Source organism: Lampris incognitus, chromosome 14 (assembly GCF_029633865.1).
Source record: "Lampris incognitus isolate fLamInc1 chromosome 14, fLamInc1.hap2, whole genome shotgun sequence".
Classification (NCBI taxonomy): Eukaryota; Metazoa; Chordata; class Actinopteri; order Lampriformes; family Lampridae; genus Lampris; species Lampris incognitus.
The window spans coordinates 28,344,780-28,369,687 of NC_079224.1; the positions used below are offsets into that span (position 1 = coordinate 28,344,780).

The following is a 24,908-nucleotide window of genomic DNA, read 5'->3' on the forward strand; positions in this document are numbered from 1 at the left end:
TTATGATGTTTGTTTTTCTTTCCCTTTATATCTGTCCAAGTCGGAGAGTACTGCTGGCGTCGTCTGTGGCTGCCGCTTCGCCCTCTCGTACCCCCCCTTCCCATCCACCCCTGTATGTCTGTGTTATGTTCATCTGTCGTCTTGTTTCACTCCATTTATTGTAAAGCGCTATATAAGATTGATTTATTATTATTATTATCATTATTATTAACTCTACAAAGTCAGTACAGGCACAGCAGAGTTGTTGATGGAAAGTTAGAAGATAGAGAAACAGACATAAGTAAAAGGTCAACTAAGTCCTTGGACTCTACAAAAATGTGGTTGGGGAAACTCAATGTATAGCACAGCACTCTGGCACTGTATTCTAATAGCTCTTGATCAATGCTGATGCAAAAAAGGGAAGAAATCTGGGTCGACCCTCCTTTTGAAAAACAAAGTGACAGTAACAAAATGTCAAATGACACCTTGAGTCCATATGTCATCTACCCAACATGTCATTTACCTCTGCAGTACTGCAGCACAGTCTCCATGGCGCACTTCCTGTCTGCATCCCAGCGGATGCGTGCTGAGCCGGGACTCTCGCTGTCCAGAGGCCACCAGCCTTGCCACAGGTACACCTCATGGAAGTTATCAACTAGGAACAATGCTGTAGAGTGAGAGAGAGAGAGAGAGAGAGAGAGAGAGAGAGAGAGAGAGAGAGAGAGAGAGAGAGGAAGATTTGCTTTTTGTGAGTGATAGATAGATCGATAGATCGATAGATAGATCGATAGATAGATAGATAGATAGATAGATAGATAGATAGATAGATAGATAGATAGATAGATAGATAGATAGATAGATAGATAGGTTCTCTCACCTGGTTGTGGTGCGTTGTAGAGGTCCTCCTGTAGGAAGGGCAGTGAGCTAACCAGGTCAGGGGCTCTGGACAGGTGGAAGAACTCAGTAGCCATAAATTCCCCTGATGAACTGGTCAGCTGGAAGAGCCGTGGAGTGAAGTTGAATTTACCTGGATCTTTTGGGGGGGGGGGCACACACACAGCGCAATTCTTCATTGGTAAATAAAACCTCCTTTGCATACTTATTCTTGTTTATACCTAAATATATTCATTTCATAATGTCATTTTACATCTTAATGAGTGTGTCTAGTACCTTGCAGCATGCAGTCATAGGCCTTCCTGTCCTTCCTTCCCAGGGCCTCCCAAAAGCCCGGAGGCTCGACCCCCTCATCACACTCATGGATGGTCACCTTACTGCTGCTGTGAAGACCGGCCTCCAGCGGACACCTGAGAGAGGCGAGACACACACATGATTCAAACATCACATGATACAACATTCAGTCCCACTTCACAGCATTATGTGTGCTTGGAGGAAAAAAACAATAACAACACTGCAATCACGGAGTGAAAATCAGTCTCAACAGAACTTGAATTTAAGAAGCTATTGCATTCACGATGCTTGAAGAAAAAACTAAACGTATTATGTATTACAATGTTAAAGAATGAAAAGATGTTGCATAATTTTGCCAGGCATATCCAGCTTTTAACTTTCAAAGCTCCAATTGTACAGAATATATCACATGAGCAGTGGTTCTTTACAGGGGGAAATAAGGCAGTTGTCGTGGAGGTTATGAAATCAGACTGAATTTTTTATTTGTCAGATGTGCTCAGGTATTTTTTTTCATTTCATGCTACGCTGTCATTTGTTTCAATTAACCCTTTCTTTCTATCATACCTGTGATGCTTAATGAGCTAATAAATACTGAGCGGCGTTGGATTATTTTTTTTGTGCGTTCCTTAAGATTACCTCCTCCTTTACTCAACCAGTTTATTAGACTAGACTTAGTGAAGGATTTTTTGAATGACTCTGGATGGCTTGCTCTAAATGTTTAACCTTTTAAATGTACTGCACTCTGAATTGTGAGATACTGTATTTCCTAAAAATAAATGATCGCTCTATCTCTGGCATCACACCACTATCAACACATATGTATTGCTCATCTAAGATGGAATTCAGGGCTGTTTGCCCATTTTAAAATTTTTGCAGGGGATAATAATACAACAGGCAATTTAACAGATCTGTCCATTCAATAAACATTTCCATTTATTGATAAAATTCAGTATACAGGTTGCTATGTAATTTCTGCTGTCAAAGACGATCCTGATGCACTACTTAATAAGAAAACTCTTGACTCACTGCTCCTTGATCTTGAGTGCGGCGGTGTTTCCCACTGTGCGTGTGTGTAACTGGGCCTTGCAGCCATGCCACAGGTAGATGATGGCCTTGTTGATGTTGAGCAGGATCATGGAGGCTCGGGAGCGCAGGCTGCTGCAGTGACACGCCACCTCCAGCAAATGGCCTTCAACCGGCACCTCACCCCGCACGCAGTACAGACGCCACTCACCTGGCAACACACATGCAGGTTTACAGTTGACACGTGGGTGACAAATTAAAGCAAAATCCTGAATGCTTGACCCCTACAGTGATGGAGTCTGGGGGTTCTGTTATGCTGTAGGGGGCATTTTCCTGGCATGGTTTTGGGTCCACTTGTCCCCTTACAGGGAAGGGTCACTGCAAATCAATACAAAGTTATTCTGAGTGATCACCTTTATCCTATGATGAAACATTTCTGTCCTCTTCCAGGAGGACAATGCCCCCATCCACAGGGCACGAGGGGGTCACTGAATGGTTTGATGAATATGAAATGATGCAAAACATATGCTATGGCCTTCTAAGTCACTAGATCTCAACCCAACTGAACACCTATGGGAGATTTTGGACCAATGTGTTAGACAGCGCTCTCTACCACCATCATCCAAACACCAAATGAGGGAATATCTTTTGGAAGAATGGTGTCCATCCCTCCAGTAAAGTTCAGAGACTTGACAAGGAGTATTGAAGCTGTTCTGGAGGCTCCTGGTGGCCCAACACCTTACTAAAACACTTTATGTTGGTTTGTCCTTTCATTTGTCAGCCGTCTGTGTGTGTGTGTGTGTGTGTGTGTGTGTGTGTGTGTGTGTGTGTGTGTGTGTGTGTGTGTGTGTGTGTGTGTGTGTATATATATATATACAGGATTGGGCAACATGATCCAGAAAGGGCCAGTGTGGGTGCAGGTCTTTGTTCCAACCAAGCAGTTACACACCTGATTCTATTAGTCAACCAATAGTCTCTGCTAAGGATCTTGATTTGTAAACTCAAGTGTGTAACTGCTTGGTTGGAACAAACACCTGCACCCACACCGGCCCTTTCTGGATCATGTTGCCCATCCCTGAATCATGATATCTGCTTTACGTATGCAAAATACAATTTTTAGGAATCCAACTGAGATTCATCATGTTGAACTGTTTGGTAAAGTGAAGTATATCAAACCACTTTTCAAATAATACTTCCTGGAATATTTCTGACTACATTTCATGAGAAATTTAGGTAATAGAGTGTTATTATCATTAATTTGGACAACACAATTGTGTATCACGATCTGACAATATCTGAATTCCATCCTGATATGCCAATTCCAACAGACAAATCCGACACACACACACACACACACATTCATCGGATTTGTCTATCTTTATTGTGGCTCTTAGGCAGCCCCCATGTTATGGAGAAGTGATCATTGATCATTTGAGTTTTGCAAACTCTAGTTGAGATTACTCAGAAAAGGGCTTGTAATAGGTTGCCTTACTTTTTTAAGTTAAACCAGCAGAGTATTTTTTTACAGTGTACCACCGCTTCTCCTGAACCTGCCCCACCTTGTCTCCCTGTCCACTTGTTGGATCACTAAAATGTGTGTTTTCCTACAGCAGGTTTTACGGTAACTCAATCTTTCTATGACGTTTTGCCATTTTGACAGATGACATCAGTTTTTTTGTTTTTTTTTTAATGGTCAATATCCCTGAATCCCTTCATGGACACATTAAAAATGCTACCTATTCTTTTAGCACAAACTATGCTCTGGTATTTCTACACCCGAGAAGATGGAGAGCTATGAACAAGATGTGAAATAACTATCCCCACAACCTTGACAGCAGGATAAGCGGTTTGGATAATGGATGGATGGATAGCTAAATGCTTATGCTTAAATCATTACAAAAACACTTTCTTTCCACAGGCTATCATTCAAATGAACACTTAACACTGTCAATAAATCCAACCATTTTGTATATACTGTACTGTACATTGTATGTACTGGTACGCTTTGTCATGTCGATCTACCTCAGGCATGTATGTAAGTAACCTCTATTTCAGCATCTCTGATATATTATCTGTACCATATCACCTCTTATTTCGCCGGTATACAGTCAGTCCTTGTGTGTGTGTGTGCGTGTGTGTGTATGTATGTATGTATATATATATATGTGTGTGTGTGTATGTATGTATGTATGTATGTATGTATGTATGTATGTATATACACACACATACACACACACACACACACACACACATATATGAAGATCGTTGTGTTGTAGTGTTGTTATTCTATGTTAAGTACACTAAGAGAGCCACGAAACTGGAGTCAAATTCCATGTATGTGCAAACCTGAATGGTCAAGAAACATGATTCTGATTCTGCTGAGTTCTGCAAGTTACCATATAGTTGAGATCCCCTCCCCCCCATGTTTTTGTACTTGTTGTTAGTTTATACTTATCACAGACTTCAACCATTCACTTGGGGATCATTTACTTTTTTTTCTTATACTTGTATACTTTCTTATTCTTATATAATATAGTCAAACCTCTAGCTATTTGGTTAAATGGTGAACTTGTCTGTTTAACGTAGGCCTATAACAGCTCCTATGGCCTGCATATAAAAAGGTTAATTTGTTGTCTTTTTAGATAAAGTAAGTCAGATCATGGCTCCACCACCATGTCCTGTCTTACTTTGTGTGTTTTCTTCCTCTTCCTCCCTCTTCCCGGCATGGACGATCATCCCCCCGTTGAAGCAGTGCAGGAAACACGGAGGCTCTTTCCCCTGCTGCACCTGCACCTGTTACACCGCCCACAACAACAAGAGGAAAAGATTGTATGAGATTCCACTTGAGTTTTAGCCATTAAAATGCACAACAAGAAAACCTTTGATTTGAATTAATGAACTGAAATTATTCATGGGAAACTAATCAGCTGTACATAACACACAAATGATGGCCAAAGTTTGCGCCTTGAAAAAATGAGCAGTCATAACTGTGATTTGAATAATAAAGTAGCGCTGTTTTTTTTTCTTTTCAATTATTCAGTGCTGAACAGAATGAGTTTTCAAAAAGCTACAGCTGCGCTTTCCTGATGGCCACACAATATTTCTGCAGCAGATCAAATTAAAATAAAATATTGCCCGAAAATGCTCATAATCATTTAACTTGCCACATTTCAATCGATCAAGTTGCATTTCATATAGCGCTTTTCTAGCTGCAACAGCCACTCAAAGCGCTTTACATTTCTGGTCAAATCTGAATTTTGTTATTGGTGGTTGTCATGCAACCCCATGCGAAAATGTATTACAGATTTACAAAACTTTGTTTTGGAAGGCTATTGCCACCCACATTTTGGAAATTCTTTTTTTTTTTGCTTTTAAAAGTAAACACATGATAAAAAAAAGTTGGAAGATGGACTGATAAAAATTAAACATCCATGCTTATGAAGGGCTCAAACAACTATCACTCTCCAAAAGTTGGTTGTAAAGCAGAAGTGAAGATTTTATAAATATCAACACTGAAACTTTTTTGACCTCTCAAGAGAAATTCTCCAGCTTGAGTCAATCTCCAATATCACGCAGGCTCAGCAGACCTGATATAAGACTTAAAGCATTGAGATCGTAGACCATCATATCTGCTTTTTTTTTTTACACTATTTTCCTGCACTTAATGAAACTGTTGGTCTAATTCGTACTTACTGCCTTCCAAGTCACTTTCCTGCATCTTGTCTGGACATGATGATTTCATCTTATGCATTTTTGCCCCTTCTGCATCGCAGAGCGGCACTGGTGCAGTTTCTAGCTCATGTCTAGATGGTAACCTTAGATTTGCAAAAATCACACACACTCACATGTGTACTTGGCTTGATGGCAGATAATGGAGGATTACAATATAGTTAGTGTGAGGTTAAGGTTAGGTTGAGGTTGAGATTAGGTTGTGGGTTAGCCATCGTTTCGATCAAGGTTAGCTGTTGGTTAAGGCTAAGTTAAAGTAAGCGTTGGGTTAAGGTTAGCGCGAGAGTTTCGCAAATCTAGGGTTACCATCCTGACATGACCCAGTTTCTCAGCATTGAGACTATGTGATGGCACGCAACAGATAGCACCTCCTAGTGGCATTAGTACGGCAATGCAAAAACGCTCACAACTCCTTCATAAATGGTCAAACATGCCTGAAACTTCTCGTCTGGGCTCTTAACATTACAAGCGACCAACCCATCCATATATTTATGTAACATTTTCTATGCCTTTAAGCCCAGTTAGGAGCCCACCTGTGCCCCTCTCTCCTCGTCCAGCTCCACAGTCATCAGAGCCGATGTTCCCTTCTCACTGACAGTGGAGTGTCTACCTTGCCAAAAGAAGTAGCAGCATTTTTCCTTCCCTGGTCCAGCACTCCTCGCCTCGGGGTTCTGTCTGCGACCAACTAGGGGGGGTAGACACCAATACACTAATTAACAAACTGAAAAAAAAAGCCTGTTTAAATGTTTGACTATGTTATACGGTCCAGTCCAACCTGCTATTTGTGTTTTACTGTTGTTTTATTGTAATCATTGTCCTTATTTTTAATTACCTTCACCTGTTGTATTAGGGTTAGGAGTTCCTATGGTGCCTTCAAACAAGGCTGTGTTTACTGTGTTCACAATAAGAGTCCATATGAACAACCACTGTTCTGGTATGTATGACTTCAGAAGCTCAGAGTTCATGAGATCTTAGTTTTTTTTAAAATGGCAGAGCCCATGGGTGTCCGTTTTGCAATGGATGGTAAGTATAATTAATATTGTAATTTCAGTCTTTTTCAGTAATTTAATAAAAATGTTGCTATTCCCAATGGTCTTGACTTATTTCCTGTCATTATATCATTGCACTTTACCTGTTCCAAAGTAAGAGAGTGACCCATTAACTGTTAGGCAGCTAACACAGCTGCCTAGCAAGGATGTTTGCACAATTATACCACCTTAACACCACACACAGTGTTCTCTACTTCCCACGCCAAAACCATGAACCCACAACTTCTATTTGAAGCAACATTACACCCGGCACAACAGGTGAATGTAATGAACTACCTCGCACAACAGAAAACCAGCAGTACAGGTGGTACCTGAGGACCTGTTTGAAAACCATTGCTCTATGTAGGAGTGTAGATTTTGTGATCAGTGTGACTAACCTGTGGCGCTGACCATATACTTCCACTTGACAACGTAGGCATCTCCCTCGTGGAACTGGCCGATGCTCTGGCGCGGCAGGCGGCTGTAGTCAAACTCCAGGATGTGCCAGACATCAACAGCCACCGTGCTGATCTCCAGCGTCCGCATGGGGTCCTCTCCCTCCACTGGGCCGTGGCCACGGCCCACGTTGGTGCCGTCCAGGATGGTGCAGATGGATGACTGGAGGATGGGGAGCATGAGCGCAGCATCATACGGCCTGCACTCTCTCCATGGAGCCTCCTGTTAGGAACAGAGAGAAAGGAGGGGAGATAGAAGAAAGCCACTTTATTTTTGTCATTGTACACAGTTACAAAGAAATTTGTTTTCTGCATTCAACCGATCCTATTGTATAGGAGCAGTGGGCAGTTGTGGTGCAGCACCCGGGTACCAACTCCAGTTCTTCTTTCCATTGCCTTGGTCAGGAGTACAGACAGGAGCATTAACCCTAACATGCATGTCTTTTTGATGGTGGGAGGAAACCAGAGCACCCGGAGGAAACCCACGCAGACACGGGGAGAACATACAAACTCCACACAGAAAGGACCTGGGATGGCCTGGGGTTCGCACCCAGGACCGTCTTGCTGTGAGGCAACAAGGCTAACCACTGGGCCACCGTGCTGCCCCAGAAAAAGAGAGGTTAAGACAAACGCAGCCAAGACCCAGAATCGCCATTTGACAATATCGAAGTCAAATTACTTGTATCTATAATCTGATTCTGGTTCTGTCATCCAGACAACTGGAACAATATCAGGTAAGACCACATCCTCATTTAATATTAAGGTGGATGTATGTGTGAGCCACAGTATAAGGAAGATAAAAACAGGAGCAGAGAAATGGTGGAGAATGAAATTCTCTAATATCAGTCATTTCATATATATATATATATATATATATATATATATATATATATATATATATACACACACTCTCACTGGCCACTTTATTAGGTACACCTTGCTAGTACCGGGTTGGACCCCCTTTTGCCTTCAGAACTGCCTTAATCCTTCGTGGCATAGATTCAACAAGGTACTGGAAACACTCCTCAGAGAGTTTAGTCCATACTGACATGATAGCATCACGCAGTTGCTGCAGATTTGTCAGCTGCACATCCATGATGCGAATCTCCCGGTCCACCACATCCCAAAGGTGCTCTATTGGATTGAGATCTGGTGACTGTGGAGGCCATTTGAGTACAGTGAACTCATTGTCATGTTCAAAAAACCAGTCTGAGATGATTCGAGCTTTATGACATGGCACGTAATCCTCCTGGAAGTAGCCATCAGAAGATGGGAACACTGTGGTCATAAAGGAATGGACATGGTCAGCAACAATACTCAGGTAGGCTGTGGCGTTGACACGATGCTCAATTGGTACTAAGGGGCCCAAAGTGTGCCAAGAAAATATCCCCCACACCATTACACCACCACCACCAGCCTGAACCGTTGATACAAGGCAGGATGGATCCATGCTTTCATGTTGTTGACGCCAAATTCTGACCCTACCATCCAAATGTCGCAGCAGAAATCGAGACTCATCAGACCAGGCAACGTTTTTCCAATCTTCTATTGTCCAATTTTGGTGAGCCTGTGCGAATTGTAGCCTCAGTTTCCTGTTCTTAGCTGACAGGAGTGGCACCCGGTGTGGTCTTCTGCTGCTGTAGCCCATCTGCCTCAAGGTTCGACGTGTTGTGCGTTCAGAGATGCTCTTCTGCATACCTCGGTTGTAATGAGTGGTTATTTGAGTTACTGTTGCCTTTCTATCAGCTCGAACCAGTCTGGCCATTCTCCTCTGACCTCTGGCATCAACAAGGCATTTTCGCCCACAGAACTGCTGCTCACTGGATATTTTCTCTTTTTCAGACCATTCTCTGTAAACCCTAGAGATGGTTGTGCGTGAAAATCCCAGTAGATCAGCAGTTTCTGAAATACTCAGACCAGCCCGTCTGGCACCAACAACCATGCCACATTCAAAGTCACTTAAATCACCTTTCTTCCCCATTCTGATGCTCGGTTTGAACTGCAGCAGATCGTCTTGACCATGTCTACATGCCTAAATGCATTGAGTTGCTGCCATGTGATTGGCTGATTAGAAATTTGCGTTAACGAGCAGTTGGACAGGTGTGCCTAATAAAGTGGCCGGTGAGTGTGTATATATATATATATATATATATATATATATATATATATATATATATATATATATATATTAGGACTTGTCCAACTGTGTCACACCTATTTTCCCCCCTTTTTCTCTCCAATTGCACCTAGCCAATTACCCCACTCTTCCGAGCCATCCCGGCCGCTGCCCCACCCCTTCTGCCGATCTGGGGAGGGCTACAGACTACCACATATCTCGTGGAGTTGCCAGGCGCTTCTTTTTACCTGACAGTGAGGAGTTTTGTTAGGGGGACGTAGCACGTGGGAGGATCACGCTACCCTCCCCCCCCCGAATAGGCACCCCAAACGACCAGAGGAAGCGCTAGTGGAGCGATCAGGACACATACCCACATCCGGCTTCCAACCCGTAGACACGGCCAATTGTGTCTGTAGGGACCCCCGACCTAGCTGGATGTAACATGGGGATTTGAACCGGCGATCCCCGTGTTGGTAGGCAACGGAATAGACCGCTATGCTACCCGGATGCCCTCACACCTATTTTTTGACATAATCAACTTAACAGGTATAAATAAAAATGAACTCTGCTGCTTGGTTTGCACTGGGGATAGCCATGCTGGACTGAAGCTGAACTGAAGCTGCTGAATAGCAATTCTCCTTACCCAAAATATATATGAACTACAGTAACAGGAGTTGCAAAGAACATCTGTGATTTTGTCACCCTCTTGTTTCAGTTGTAGTGAATAAGAAACTCAACTGATATCGACTGAAGGTGTGTGAGGGGCAAAGTCTTATGAAGAAACAGATGGAGAAAAGGAGAAGACATAAAACCTATACCTCTGTGTGTCTTGATGCATGCTCAATAATCCAGGTAAGGAAGTCACAGAAAGTTGAATCAGTTCATCTGGACACAACCTTTATTGAGAGAAACATTTCATCACTTGTCTAATCTTTTCCAGTCACCACAGGTATCTCCACCCTTATAAACTATATGTACAGTGGTATAATGACCAAAAACAACGATCGGTTTCATATATAAATTGCCATGAGCATTAACTAGAGTTACAATGGCCATGTGTACTGTTCACAAAGGGGTGGGGAATAGTTGCAATCACAGCATTGTAAGATGGCAACAGATGTAATCTTAGCGCCCCCCCCCCCTCTTGGTTCAGGGATGGTCGTTCCCTCTTCACATAGCTGGCCTCTTTGACTCCCCCATTAAAACCAGTGTTCCTCCCTATCCCTACCTATGCATATGAAACTGATCGTTGGGTTCGGTCATGATGCTACTGTACTGTTTATAAGGGTGGGGATACCTGCAGTCAGTTTAGACTGAAGAGGTTGCTTAGATGAGTGATGAAATGTTTCTCTCTCAATAAACGTTATGTCCAGATGCACTGATTCAACTTTCTGTGATATACCTCTGTGTCCACAAAGTGCTAATAAAACTCACTGCAGATGTGTACTCACCCCATCACTAAAGAAAACCCATTTATTCAAACTTGCCTTTACTGTCTAAAAGCTCTGTCTGCCCGGCCATTCCCATCTGCTTCTCCTCCTCCTTTTATTAACTTAGTGTCATCCCTCATCCTTTGACAATTCATAGTTTTATTATAACTCATATTATCGGCTTTTTATGATGTTTTTGTCTCTTTTTTTAGTCTTGCGAAGTGTCTTTGAGTATATTGAAAAGCATGATACAAAAAAAGGCATTATTATTATTGTTTTCACAAGTATTATCATTATCCTTGCTTGTACCCTCAGCTCTGGGAGTTGTTCATCTTTTGGTGATGTTGCCTTTGTGTCAACCCAGTCCTGAAACTTCTCCTTAAACAGGATGGTCTCATTGTGTTCTGTAAGCCTGCCAAATATGGCCCAATCAGGACGTCCCTGGCCCTTCCTATGAAAACACACACACACACACACACACACACACACACACACACACACACACACACACACACACACACAGAAGGAAAACAATGAGATTAATCTGTTTGATAAACTTTATTCATAAAACACATTTTGTACATAAAATGGCAACACAATACCTTTTACATTAGAACAAATTAAAAGTGAGGGGATAACAACACATGGGTTTACTTTTATTGTACATAGTATGAGAGAGAGAGAGACTTTGTTTGTGTTTGTGTGTGTGTGTGTGTGTATGTGTGTGTGTGTGTGTGTGTGTGTGTGTGTAGAGGGTGATTTTGAACCCTGGTTAGGGTCATGGCCAAGCACATTTATGCATGTTTGTATATGAGTGTACTGATGGGGAAAGTTGGGGACAGATGTAGATAGATCCAAGCCAAGGTAAGGGAAGTGGTTTGACCGCTGGTTGGAACACTTAATCAGGTAAGAAACAGACAAATGGATACCTGGTTTTAAGTATGAATGCTGATGAGCAAAGTTGGGGTTGGGATGGGAAACCAATACTCTTGTATCCATCCATCCATCCATCCATCCATCCATCCATCCATCCATCCATCCATCCATCCATCCATCGATCCATCCATCCATCTATCTATCCATCCATCCATCCATCCATCCATCCATCCATCCATCAATTATCCAAATCTCTTATCCTGCTCTCAGGGTCACGGGAATGCTGGAGCCTATCCCAGCAGTCATTGAGCGGCAGGCGGGGAGACACCCTGGATAGGCCGCCAGGCCATCACAGGGCCGACACGCACGCATTCATACCTAGGGACAATTTAGTATGGCCCATTCACCTGACCTACATGTCTTTGGACTGTGGGAGGAAACCAGCGCACCCAGAGGAAACCCACGCAGACACGGTGAGAACATGCAAACTCCACACACAGGACGACTCAGGACGACCCCCAAGGTTGGATTACCCTAGGGCTCGAACCCAGGACCTTCTTGCTGTGAGGCAACTGCACTAACCACTGTGCTGCTCAATATTCATGTATACCAAGATGAAATACAGCAGAAAACCATCACAGGCTACACCGAGCTATGTTTAGCTCATATGCGAGTCTGGAGTACTGTATGTTAAAATTAGAGCATATGTCTTCATGCACTGTACTCAAATCTGCACACACATGTTCTTATGTTTGCACCAGTGTTTATCCATTTTTGCATGTAGACATCTAAGGGGGAAGGCACATCCTGCATGCATCAAATGTGAGTTTAATGAGAGTGTGCTGACCTGGGTATGAGTGTGTTACAGCCTCCGGGATCCAGGGGGTTTATGTCACAGCAGGTGTAGTCAAAGGTGCCATTCCAGAGGTGTTTGGCCAACTGGAAGGCCACTTTCCTCTGAGCCAGGGTCACCTCTTTACCGTGCCATACATACACCTCGCTGCCAAAGTCGAACACCAAAACCTGCAGGGGAGGCAGTATAGTGTAATAAAGGTCTCAAGTCAAAATCTACACAGAAAAAAAAATACTAAGCAGCCAAAATCTCAATAGCGAAAACCCATACAGTAAGAGAGGCGGGAACGAAAACAGAAATTAAAAAAAAGAAGAAAAATACCACACAAATCATGTGCAATTTAAAACCAAATTTTCAGTCTCCTTACTCATAGTAGGTGGTCTAGTTAAAAAGCTACTTGATTTACTTTGTACACGTAAATCAACATGAGTGCACATTCATCCTTGAGTTTATGAGACATAATTGGTACATGCATCTTGATGCATTCCTGCTGAGCCAAGTACTCTTGGCTGAGTTTTTTTAAATGAAGGCTGAAATGAACACCGTTTTGACAAGACCATTGTCTCAGCACTTAGCCTCTAGCTGAACAAGCTAAATGATTCTACCTTGTCTTAAATGAGGAAATAGTTGGTCTAACTTTAATTCAAATTTCATTGCCCCTTGAGGGGAGATCTAATTAGCAGACAGGTTGACAATAAAACCAAGCATCAAAATATTAATCCAACCCTATTATAATACACAATAAAGGACATAAAATATAAGGAAAAGAAAAAAATAGAGGATAAGTGCACTATTTTGGAACCTAGACCTCATTGAAAATTTCATGTCTGTACAATTATGACTGATACCCAACGATATTTCAATGAGGTCTGGGTTGAAAAACAGTGAACCTGTGCCTTAAGACCCAACAGGGAGTCAATGGCTTAGAATGGTAGAATAAACAGTCACTCAAAAGGCTTCTTCCTGCAAGCAGCGACACATAAACTAGCAAGAGATGCATACATATTACATGTACCACTTGTTTTATTTTATGTGGTATTTGGGTTTATTGTGACAGTGAGAAAACAGGCTTAGTTTTCGTGACAGAAGCATGGGATCCAATCAAGTGTAGAAAATCCCGCCTTAACTTCTTTATGATTGTTTACTCTGAAGAAAAAAGGCAGCCCATACATGAGAAGTCTGAACTCTTCTCAACTTCCAGGAGCACTCAACTCTGCCAAAAAGAAGACTTTTTTTTTTTTTACTGTTGATTATAAAAAACCAGCGGCCATTTGAAAAAGGAAGCAAAGTGTGAAGAAGCCTCTACTGTAGACAAGAAACTTCCACTGACCTCCTTGGACTGCAGCAGTGAGCTGTGAGGGACTTTGCCCCATTCATCATCATCAGGGACAAGCTTATCATCCACCAGTCTGAAGATACAGTTGGTCTCCACGATGGCGTTCTCAAACTGCTCATCCTCCTCTGGTGGGCCCGCAGCTGAAGGATAAAATAGGTTTCAGAATAGGGTAAGGTATGCTCAGTCAGTACACAGAAACGTAAAGTGCTTTGAGTGGCTGTTGCAGCTAGAAAAGCACTATATAAAATGCAACTTGACTGATTGATTGATTGATTGAATTAGATATAAACGCATGGAAGCAAACAAACAACAATACATGTAGCTGGACAGAAAAAAATCATGAGTGTTGAGGTACTTTGTGAAATATTTTAAGATAATTTCAAGGGAAAATGGATTCATTAAGGTAAGACACGTACAAAAAATACCTTAGCTATCAGCAACACAAGCATAGATCAATTGGGTATTAAACCTTTGCAATCAAAATCACAGACAAGTCCTTCGAAACAGTTACTGTATTTCCTGTAAAGTTTTAAAATAATAACGCAAATACCATGAAGCTGTGTTTTGGAATCTTTAGTGAAACGTGAATAACGACAACGGTATATCTGCTGGTGTATCCGCTAGCCATGGCATACTAACGCACCTCCCTTACTGTCCTACTTCCGGGCTTAACGCTTAACTTAGAGCGCCCCCTTGTGACCAGAATAAACATCAAAAACCAACACCAGAAACATTACTAAACATGTTACATTACAACCCTCATGGACATTACAACCCTCCTTTCCTTAAATTTTTTTTTAAACAATAACTATTAACCAGTCCAACTCAAACTTTCTCTTGCATCATACCTTTTAGTTAGTTCACTTTAAAGTCAGTGAGGTATGACGGGGGTCATCTGTTTATCCTGACTGGGTATCTCTGAGCAGGTGACTGTGGCCCAGGGGGTTTAGGGGCTAAGGGCTCTGGGATTATTTCAGGGTCCAGTCCATGCCTTTCAAACCACATTGCTGAGAGTGGTGATTTTCAGCCACCGGGAGGATCTTGAAGTGGGATGAGTTTCTGGTGATGACATGGTCATTGTGTTTGGCTGTCACCATGGAGCCTTTGATGGCGATGACCCTGTATGGACGCGGATTGTAAGCAGGGCATAGCTTCCCTTCCTTCTTTTGACGACACAGGACCCTGTCGCCTACTTTCACAGCTAAAGGAGCAGCATGACGCATCCTGTCAGCATTGTGTTTCATCCTGTTCTTTGCCACTGCATCTGCTTGTCATAGCTTTGCATCAACCTGACACTGGAAGGGAAGAGGAGATTCAGGCAGCTTGATTCTGAGGGGCCTACCGAACAGCACATCTGCAGGTGCCATACCACTTGAGTAGTGAGGTGTGGCACGGTAGTCGCGTACAGTCTGTTTCCATGGGTGACCTTCAACTTGGGCAGCATGTATGGTCTTTTCAAGGGTACGCATGAAGTGTTCAGCCTCAGCACTGGCCTGAGGCCACATTGGAGTTATCTTCCTATGCCTGAAACCCAAGTATGTAGCGAAGTCTGCATATTCTGAGCTTTGGAAAGGTGGGCCGTTGTCAGTTTTGACCTCCAGTGAAATTCCCAGTGTAGAGAATATTTTGTCGAGTTTAGGGATCATGGCTCTGGCTGACGTGGACTGCAGAATCTCTATGTCTGGATACCTGGAGTATTCATTGATGACCACCAAAAGGTAATCACCAGAAGGGAATGGACCACACAAGTCCACACCAACTTTTTCCCATATTGACGATGGTAGCTCAGACATGCAGAGAGGTTCTTGCGTGTGGTTAGGTACAACAGCCTGGCATGGGATGCAGCCAGCTATCATGGTTTCTACTTGTCGGTCAATGCCAAGGAACCAGACTTTCTCTCTGATCAACTTCTTAGTTTTGACAATCCCCTGATGGCCTTCGTGTGCCAGTGACAAAGCCCTGATTTGTAACGAATGAGGGACAACGATCCTCATGCCTCGTAGCACAGTGTCATCCGTCGCAGTCACAGTTAGTCCATCTTTGATTTTCCTGAATAATATTAGAGCAGCAAAATCCACTCCGTCAGCAACATGTTGTTTTTCGGACAGTGACTCCCATGAGCCTTCTTTGATGAGTGGAATTACTTCGCACGGAGTGGGGTCAGTTTTGGTCACCTCTTGAATTTCATTCACTGTCATTGCCTTAGGGACAGCATTTGCTGTAACAAAGTTGACATATTCTTCCGCTTGTCTTTCATTGTCTGAAATGTCATGAGAGATATATGATACTCATGCAGGGTGGCGTGACATATAGTCTGCCAGGTTGTCCTTACCAGACTTGTAGCAGACTGTGTAGTTGTAAGGCTGCAGACGTAGACTCCAGCGTTCTATACGAGCAGGTGGCTTGGATCTGGGGTTGTTGAAAATCCATTCCAACGGTTTGTGATCACTGATAAGTGTAAAGGGTGCTCCGTAAAGGTATATGTGAAAATGTACACAGCCCCACACAATCGCAAGTGCTTCCAGTTCTGTTTGTGAGGATTTTTGTTCAATGGGGGACAGCGCTCTACTTGCATAGCTTATCACTCTAGCTGGTTCATTTGGGCCATTCCTTTGTGCCAACACAGCCCCAAGACCTACTGGACTTGCATCAACTACCAGTTCAGTTAGTCTGAGTGGGTCAAAGTAAGTCATCACCGCATCACTTGTTAGACTTCGTTTCATCTCATCAAGAGACCTCTGGTGCTTTTCCGCCCAGGTCCAACGAACAGTCTTTTTTGTAAGTTCTCTCAGAAGTTGGGTTATTGTGGCAAAATCCTTGATGAAATGGGCACTGTAATTTGCCATGTCCAGAAGACTGCGGACCTCACTGGCATTAGTCGGAGCAGCAGCGTCGTGAAGCGCCTGAACCTTCTTGGGATCTGGAGAGAATCCTCCATCTGAGAATGTGTATCCAAAGAAGTCCAGAGTGGTTTGTGCATATGAGCACTTGGCCTTGCTGAGAGTTAGGTTCTTCTCCCTCAGTCTCTGAAACGTTTTTCCAAGAGCTTGGTCATGGGCAGCTCTTGTTTTCCCAAACACTAATATGTCATCACTTAGGTTGATTACTCCTGGGATGGCATCCAGGGCTTGTTGAATGGCATTTTGGAACACCTCTGCAGCCGATGAAACTCCAAAGCTCAGTCTTTTGTAATGTCGCAGCCCTACATGGGTGGAGAATGTTGTGATATATCGAGAGGATGGCTCTAGTTCTAGCTGATGATATCCACTGTTCAAATCTAGCTTTGAGAAGAACCTGGCTCCATTGAGTGATTGTATCACATCATCTACTGTAGGTGTGAGATGTCGTTCCCATTCGATGGCCTGATTTGGTATCCTCATGTCCACACTAATGTGCATTGCTTCCGGGTCTTTTGGTTTTGGAACAGGAACGATTGGAGAGACCCAGGGAGTGGGACCATCCACCTTCTCGATGATGTCGAGGTCCTCTAGACGTTGCAGTTCAGCCTCAATTCACTTCCTTACATGAAAAGGTACTCTTCTGTGAGGTTGTGTGACAGCAGGGACATCTCTCTTTATGTGCAACTTGACTTGAAAGTCCTTCAGTTTTCCTATCCCCTGAAAGAGGTCAGCATACTCAGTGAGGAGATCATCCACTGCTCTCACTTCTGTCTGGGTTGAAGTTCTTGTGGGCTGCTCTGGCTGTTGTGGACACGTGTGAAGAGCATTGGTGATTTTGATTAGTCCCAGTTGACTGGCAGTGTCATAGCCCAGTAGATTGCCATTACTTCCTTGTAGGACATGGAATGTTGCATTTGTGAAGTGTGATTTGGATTCGACCAGTGAGATTAATTTTCCTAGGGCAGGCAGTGGTGTGCGTGAACCATAAGGAAATATGGAAACCATGCATTTGGTGAGTGAGGGCTTCTGTCTCAGTCTCTGGTAAGTTATTTCATCAATGATATTCACAGTTGCCCCTGTATCAAGCATCACTTTTATACTGTAGTCACTAACCTTTATCGTTGCATGTGGGAGATTTGCTTTTGATTGGGAGACTGTGTACAGATACTTCTCAGTAGATTCTGTGCCTGCGTTGCTTATTTCTTGAGATGTGATGCCACTGTTTCCACTGGTGTGTACATAATGCACTTCGTGTGGACCTCTGATGCCCCCTTGTGGCTGCTTAGAGCGACAGCATTTTGCGAAATGCCCTTGTTTTCCACACGCGCTGCATGTTTTCCCCCGTGCCAGGCACGGCATTTCGTCACGGTGGGGAAAGATAGAGCAGTTGATAGAACAGTTGTAGCTTCTTTTCTTTACCGCTCCCCTCCCCACATCTACTGCCAGAACATCTTCCCTTAGATTACTTTGAGCTGCACTTTGTTGTGTTTGTTCCATTCCCGATGCTTGAATCTCCACAAGTGCCATGGTTCTACAGAGTGAGAGGAGTTCGGTCATCTCTGATTTCTGTAGCGCGTGACGCCGCAGTTTATGACATGTGCACGTTTGAATGATCATAGTTTTGATCTCTCTTTCAACATCAGGAAAGTCGCAAGTTGCTGCTAACTGCCGCAGCCTGGTGTGATAGGAGTCGAGTGTTTCCCCTGCTAGTTGCTTGGCTTGTCTGAATTTGTAGGTCTCGTAGACTACGTTGATTTTAGGGGAGAAGTACTCACTCAGTTTGTCTTTTGCTCGTTTATAGTCCTTTGCTTCCCCGGTGTCAGTGAGGGTATCAAAGATGTCCTGTACACCTTCCCCTGCATAATGTAGAAGCATCGCGCGCTTTCTTGTGTCATCCTTTACATCCAGAGCAACTACAAAGTTTTCAAAGCGTTGTAGCCACTTCTTTCAACGGACAGCTGAGTTCTGTTCGTCACTCATATCAAAGGCAGGGAACGATGGCTATGCAGCAGCCATGTTAGTGGAAAAAAAAATCGAATCCTCATCGCCAGTGTGAAGTTTTAAAACAATAACTCAAATACCATGAAGCTGCGTTTTGGAATCTTTAGTGAAACGTGAATAACAACAACGGTATGTCTGCCGGTGTATCCGCTAGCCATGGCATACTAACACACCTCCCTTACTCTCCTACTTCCGGGCTAACGCTTAACTTAGAGCGCCCCCTAGAGTGCCCCCTTGTGACCAGAATAAACATCAAAAACCAACACCAGAAACATTACTGAACACGTTACATTACAACCCTCATGGACATTACATTTCCCAGAATATAAGTCGCTGTTTTTTTTGTTTGTTTGTTTGTTGTTGTTTTTTTTTACTGTCTGACTGGTCCTGCGACTTCCAAAGCAATTTATACAATCTAATTTTGTCGGACAAATATACTGGATTTCAACTATAGCCACTAGATGGCACTGTTTAATCTTGCGACTCAATTGAAAATACCGTACCACCATATAAATGCAACTTATACACCAAAGCGACTTGTATGTTTTTTTTCTTTGCAACAACGCATTTTTTGCTGAGTGCGACTTGTACTCCGGTGTGACTTGTAGTCCGGAAAATACGGTCTGTCACTTTATCTTAACGTTGCTGAAGTTTATGAAGTATATTGAACAGCTTGAAAAAAAATTGTGGGGAAAAAAGTTCCTACCATCTTTTCATAGCTGAGGCCTGAAGGAGGCTGTTACTTACGTTGGTATGCGGCCTGTCCTCCAAGGATACTCCAGAAGACCTGGGCATGAGGACCCTGAGAGTTAGGCCCTTCCTCAATGGTCTGGATCTGGCTAGCCCTGCAGCCAAGGTCCCTCTTAGTCTGGATAAAAGAAGCCATGTCTGTTGCCTATAAGGGGGGCAAACAAATGGCTTTTTTTAAACACTTTATTCATCTGAGAAAGATTTGCTAAGAATGTGAGTAATTTGTCAGAGAGAAATTTTCACATTCTACAGTTTGTGTAAGTTGAAGTTTGAGTCAGGTACATTTGCACAAACTAGGAATTTGTCTTGACAGGATGCTCACCATAGCAATGACATGAACACAATGTTTTAGAGTAGAGAAAACCCAAGAATATCTAAAAATATCAACAGTATCGACCCAGAGTCTCTACCTACCTACAAGTACAAAAATATCTAAATAACTAAGTTGCCAAGTAAGACGGATTTAGGGAATGCAATACTTTCTTTACAGAACGCAAAAAGCAAGAGGTTTTTTTTAAAGAGACAAGTAGACAAATAGATAAAATCTACATACTAGAGCATAGAAATAGACTTTAGTGCAGCCAGTATCTTCTGCTGACCACTGACCAGCTCCATGAGGGCCATTTATGGGTGCATGCCTTGCTCAAGGGAACACTAACTATAGTTTTCTGGGATGGCAGGCATTTAGTCATAAAATCCCATTGCGCGAATTTTACTGGCTAAATAATCTTAAAAGCTGTGTTTCCTTGGTGAACTTGATCAAAAGACTAGAATCCAAGTCTGCTAATTAATTTTCATTCTCAAGAAACTCATAACTTCTGCTAAATGCTGGATATGTTCAGTTAAAATGGATGGAGTGTGTTAATCATTCAGTTGCCCAGTATGGGATTTTGAACCAGTAACTTTCCATTGAAACATGCTTCTCTAACAGCTAGTTTCAGTTTTTCTTGCACATTGTTATTTTTTCACGGTCATGTGCAGGGCACAAAAAAAAACAAAATCAAGGTACATTCTTTGGATATTGGCTGGTTGGTGCATATCCTACAAATGTATGCATGTAGGGAATAACAAAATAATACTGTATCGGGGGATCTGGAGAAAAAACAACAAAGAACAATGTTTATTTGGAGGTGTCTAGACAGACCTGCCCCCGGGTAATGAAACAGCTTTGGAAAAGCCTGAGATCACGTGGCAGATAAATACACACACAGATGGCAGTGTGTGTACTGAGTGTGTGTGTGTGTGTGTGTGTGAGAGAGAGAGAGAGAGAGAGAGAGAGAGAGAGAGAGAGAGAGAGAGAGAGAGAGAGAGAGAGAGAGAGAGAGAGAATTAGAGTGATAGGCAGAGGAGAATAAATAATTTACATTCAATTGCTTGTATTATACATCTGCCCACTTGAACACAGAAGGCAATTCGAGACCTTATAAGTTTTGCATAGATAGATAGATAGATCTGGGGCTGATTCCTCGCCCAATAAAAAGTGCAACAAGGAGTCTATTTTTGTAGACATCTTAAACTGATTTTAAGACTTAAAATGCTTCATTTCCCTATATTTCAGTCCTTGACTGGCATAAAGCTTAGACATAGGATTTATGACTTTTTTTTGTGTGGATTTCCCCCCCTTTTTTTCTCCCCAATTGTATCCAACCAATTACCCCACTCTTCTTAGCCGTCCCGGCCGCAGCTCCACCCCCTCTGCCAATCCGGGGAGGGCTGCAGACTACCACATGCCTCCTCCGATACATGTGAAGTCACCAGCTGCTTCTTTTGACCTGACAGTGAGGATGTCTTGATGCATGCTCAATAATCCAGGTAAGAAAATCAAAGAAGGTTGAATCAGTTCATCTGGATACAACGTTTATTGACAGAAACGCTTCATCACTCAACTAAGTGACATCTTCAGTCTAAACTGACTGCAGGTATCCCCACCCCTTATACTGTCCACCCCTTGTACTGTACTGTTTATAAGGGGTGGGGATACCTGCAGTCAGTTTAGACTGAAGATGTCACTTCAGTGATGAAACGTTTCTGTCAATAAACGTATCCAGATGAAGTGATTCAACCTTCTTTGACTGACAGTGAGGAGTTTCGCCAGGAGGACGTAGCGCGTGAGAGGATCACGCTACCCCCCCCCCAAACAGGCACCCTGACCAACCAGAGGAGGCGCTAGTGCAGCAACCAGGATACATATGCCATCTGGCTTCCCACCCGCAGAAACCGCCAATTGTGTCTGTAGGGATGGCCAACCAAACCGGCGGTAACACGAGGATTCAAACTGCCGATCCCCGTGTTGGTAGGCAACGAAATAGACTGCTATGCTACGCGCAAGGGATTTAAAGACATTCTAAATATTTTTCTGGACCTGCAGACATAATAGCAACATGTAACATGCTCACCTTGGCCCTCTCTATGACATTGGAGAACTCGCCTATCCACACAAAGCAATGTTCAGGAGTGACCAACAGGAAACAGTCTCCGCTGTTCAGAGACGACACTCTGGGCTCTACTAGTCTGGTCTGGATGTGACGACGGCCTGGGGAAAACACAGAAACATTTATTTCATTCTCTTAGTCTTTTAGGTTCTGTTAAATAGGTCACAAACACAACCACATGGCATATTACCCTATACCTCAAAAAGTGCATTTTACAATTGCGGTATGCAGCCAAAGTTTGGGAAAAGTCCCCCGCCTCCCCGTTGAGAAGTACTCAGTAACGGTGCATTCTGAACACACGCTGTTTATACAATCAACAGCTGCAAATACAACTCTGATTGCTGGCTCACATTTGAAGGTGTTCTTTAATCCCTAAGAAATTCACAAATGTGACCGCATAACTGTTATTTTGAATAATCAAATCAATCTTACACTTAAGAGTGGCGCTAAAACTAAATTGGCTGAGGAATAACAATTATTATCAGTTATCACTCACACATCAATTATGTGTGAGTTAATTATCAACATCAATTGACATCATTCAATTATCATGGATTGAAAATGAACGATTTATTGAGCTTTCTCTTCTTTATTGCAGTGGTGTGCTGTTTTTATTAAAATTCTTGCTTTGTATCATGCTGAATAATGCCTCTTAGTTTCAAAAATCATCACTGAACGTGGCCTCTTTTAAATGGATATTCACATGCACATAAACATTACATGAGTCAGAAACATCATAAAAATTGCAGTAAATTCAAAGATGCACAAAAACTCCTCCAGTTAACAAGGTGAAAAATCGCTGCGGGTTGTTATGCAATGACTTGGATCTGTCGATTAATCTTGTGGGATCTGGGAAACCTTATTGAGCTTCAGATGGAACAGGTTGGAAAGCGAACAGGCCACAGCAGCTGACTAGTAGGAGGGGACGTGTGTGTGTGTGTGTGTGTGTGTGTGTGTGTGTGTGCCCCCTTTCTTTTCAGAAGTTAATGTGCTGTTATCCAACTCTTACCACTACACTTGATAAAAGATAATGAGAAAAAAACCTCCTTGCTTTTATAACATTTCAAGAACTTTGTGATCCAGAGAATTGCTCAACTCATAAACAATGCAAATTACACATGAGAAACACTAAAACTGCCAGAGATTTTCATTAAAGCAGTGATGTACTACTGTAATGGTCAGTCAGGTCACATTCTCATCAGCTGACGGCTTCAAGACTCAGGATTGTGGAAGAGTTCTGTAATCTTCTGGGTAAACGCAATGTCAGAGAGCCTGATATGACAGACTCGGACCTCTGGGCGAGATAATGATGTAATAATACCACCTCCTTGATGTACATCCTTCACAGTGACACAGCTCTGATAGCGAATAATCTGCCCCATTCACATCTTACTGATATTATATAAATTGGGGAGATCTGCAAGAGAACTGGGGCTCTCTTGAAGACCACTGGTCTGAACAAAATAAATAAATAGAAGAATGGATGAATCAATGAATTAACTGACACATGAATGAAAGAATGAAGATCTGGGACACATCTGGGACCTCACAAAGTGAATGTCAGGGTTCCTATGCAAAGATGCAGCATCTGGAGATGTATAGAAAAAGAATTTGGAAAATTGAATCCTTCAAGCTTAGAAATTGTGGAAAAGTTGGGAAAATGATGGTTTTGGCCCTTAAGTCATCTCAAATATTGCAATGTTTCTTATCATGAAGAATAATTATCTCCCATTATCATCATCATCATCATCATCATCATCATCATCATCATCAGTTCCATAACCTATGGAGGTCGTAGGAGCACAGCTGATGCCTCAACAGGTTGAGTCATCATTGTGTTCCAGTAGGGGGTGTACCTGGTGGTCCCCATCTCCTCTCCAGGTATGGATGGCCGTTGGTTCACAGAGGAACCCACCCGCCCTTTGACAGGTTTTGTTTTTAGTCCTGCTGAGTGTCCACACTCCCTCCTCACAACAACCCAAAGGTTGAAGTGGGGGTGCTGGTTTAGTCGCTGACGACCCAACGTCGTACCCAGGACGAAATTATCTCTAGAGTAACAAAACATATTTACTGTGGGCTGACTATCAACATAAATAATACTGAACACTAACCGAAACCCTCAAATCTAGTGAGGAGATTTAAGATCTGGGAGAGGTATTGTATTTTGAAATACAGAATATATCTGAGCTGCTGAAATAGGGCCCTGTGATGGACTGGCGGCCTGTCCAGGGTGTATTCCCCGCTTACCACCCAATGACTGCTGGGATAGGCTCCAGCATCCCCGTGACCCCGATTGGGATAAGTGGCTTGGATAATGGATGGATGGATGAATGAAAGAATGGACGTGAGGGCATAAATGACTGAATGAAGCAATGAAGCAATAAGGGAAATGGCAACTGATTTGAACAAATGAATGAATTAACCCTGAAGGGTTGAACATTCATTATCCAAACCGCTTATCCTTATTCAGGGTCGCGGGATGCTGGAGTCTATCCCAGCAGTCATTCGGCAGCAGACGGGAAGACACCCTGTACAGGCTGCCAGTCCATCACAGGGCCAACATACACACACACACACACACACACACACACACACACACACACCACCACCCAGGGAAATTTAGTACGGCCGATTCACCTGACCTACATGTCTTTGGACTGTGGGACGAAACGAGGAAACCCACGCAGACATGGGCAGAACATGCAAACTCCATACAGAGGATGACCCGGGACAACCCCCAAGGTTGGACTACCCCAGGGCTTGATCCTGGGACCTTCTTGCTGTGAGGCGACCACGCTAACCACTGCGCCAC

The 24,908-nt window shown here is 43.0% G+C and overlaps 1 protein-coding gene across 1 annotated transcript in view; it reads right to left on the reverse strand.

The window, feature by feature from the left end:
- LOC130123513 (supervillin-like) overlaps positions 1–24,908 on the reverse strand; it is a 77,103-nt gene that overhangs the window by 6,952 nt on the left and 45,243 nt on the right. Inside the window, exons 27-38 of the mRNA XM_056292699.1 lie at positions 22,061–22,197; positions 19,662–19,809; positions 14,008–14,153; positions 12,672–12,847; positions 11,258–11,399; positions 7,346–7,625; positions 6,453–6,604; positions 4,878–4,983; positions 2,194–2,401; positions 1,150–1,283; positions 857–1,012; positions 503–646 (exon numbers count right to left, since the gene is read on the reverse strand). Coding sequence (XP_056148674.1) covers positions 503–646; positions 857–1,012; positions 1,150–1,283; positions 2,194–2,401; positions 4,878–4,983; positions 6,453–6,604; positions 7,346–7,625; positions 11,258–11,399; positions 12,672–12,847; positions 14,008–14,153; positions 19,662–19,809; positions 22,061–22,197 — 1,929 coding nt within the window. The remainder of the gene's footprint in view (positions 1–502; positions 647–856; positions 1,013–1,149; positions 1,284–2,193; positions 2,402–4,877; positions 4,984–6,452; positions 6,605–7,345; positions 7,626–11,257; positions 11,400–12,671; positions 12,848–14,007; positions 14,154–19,661; positions 19,810–22,060; positions 22,198–24,908) is intronic.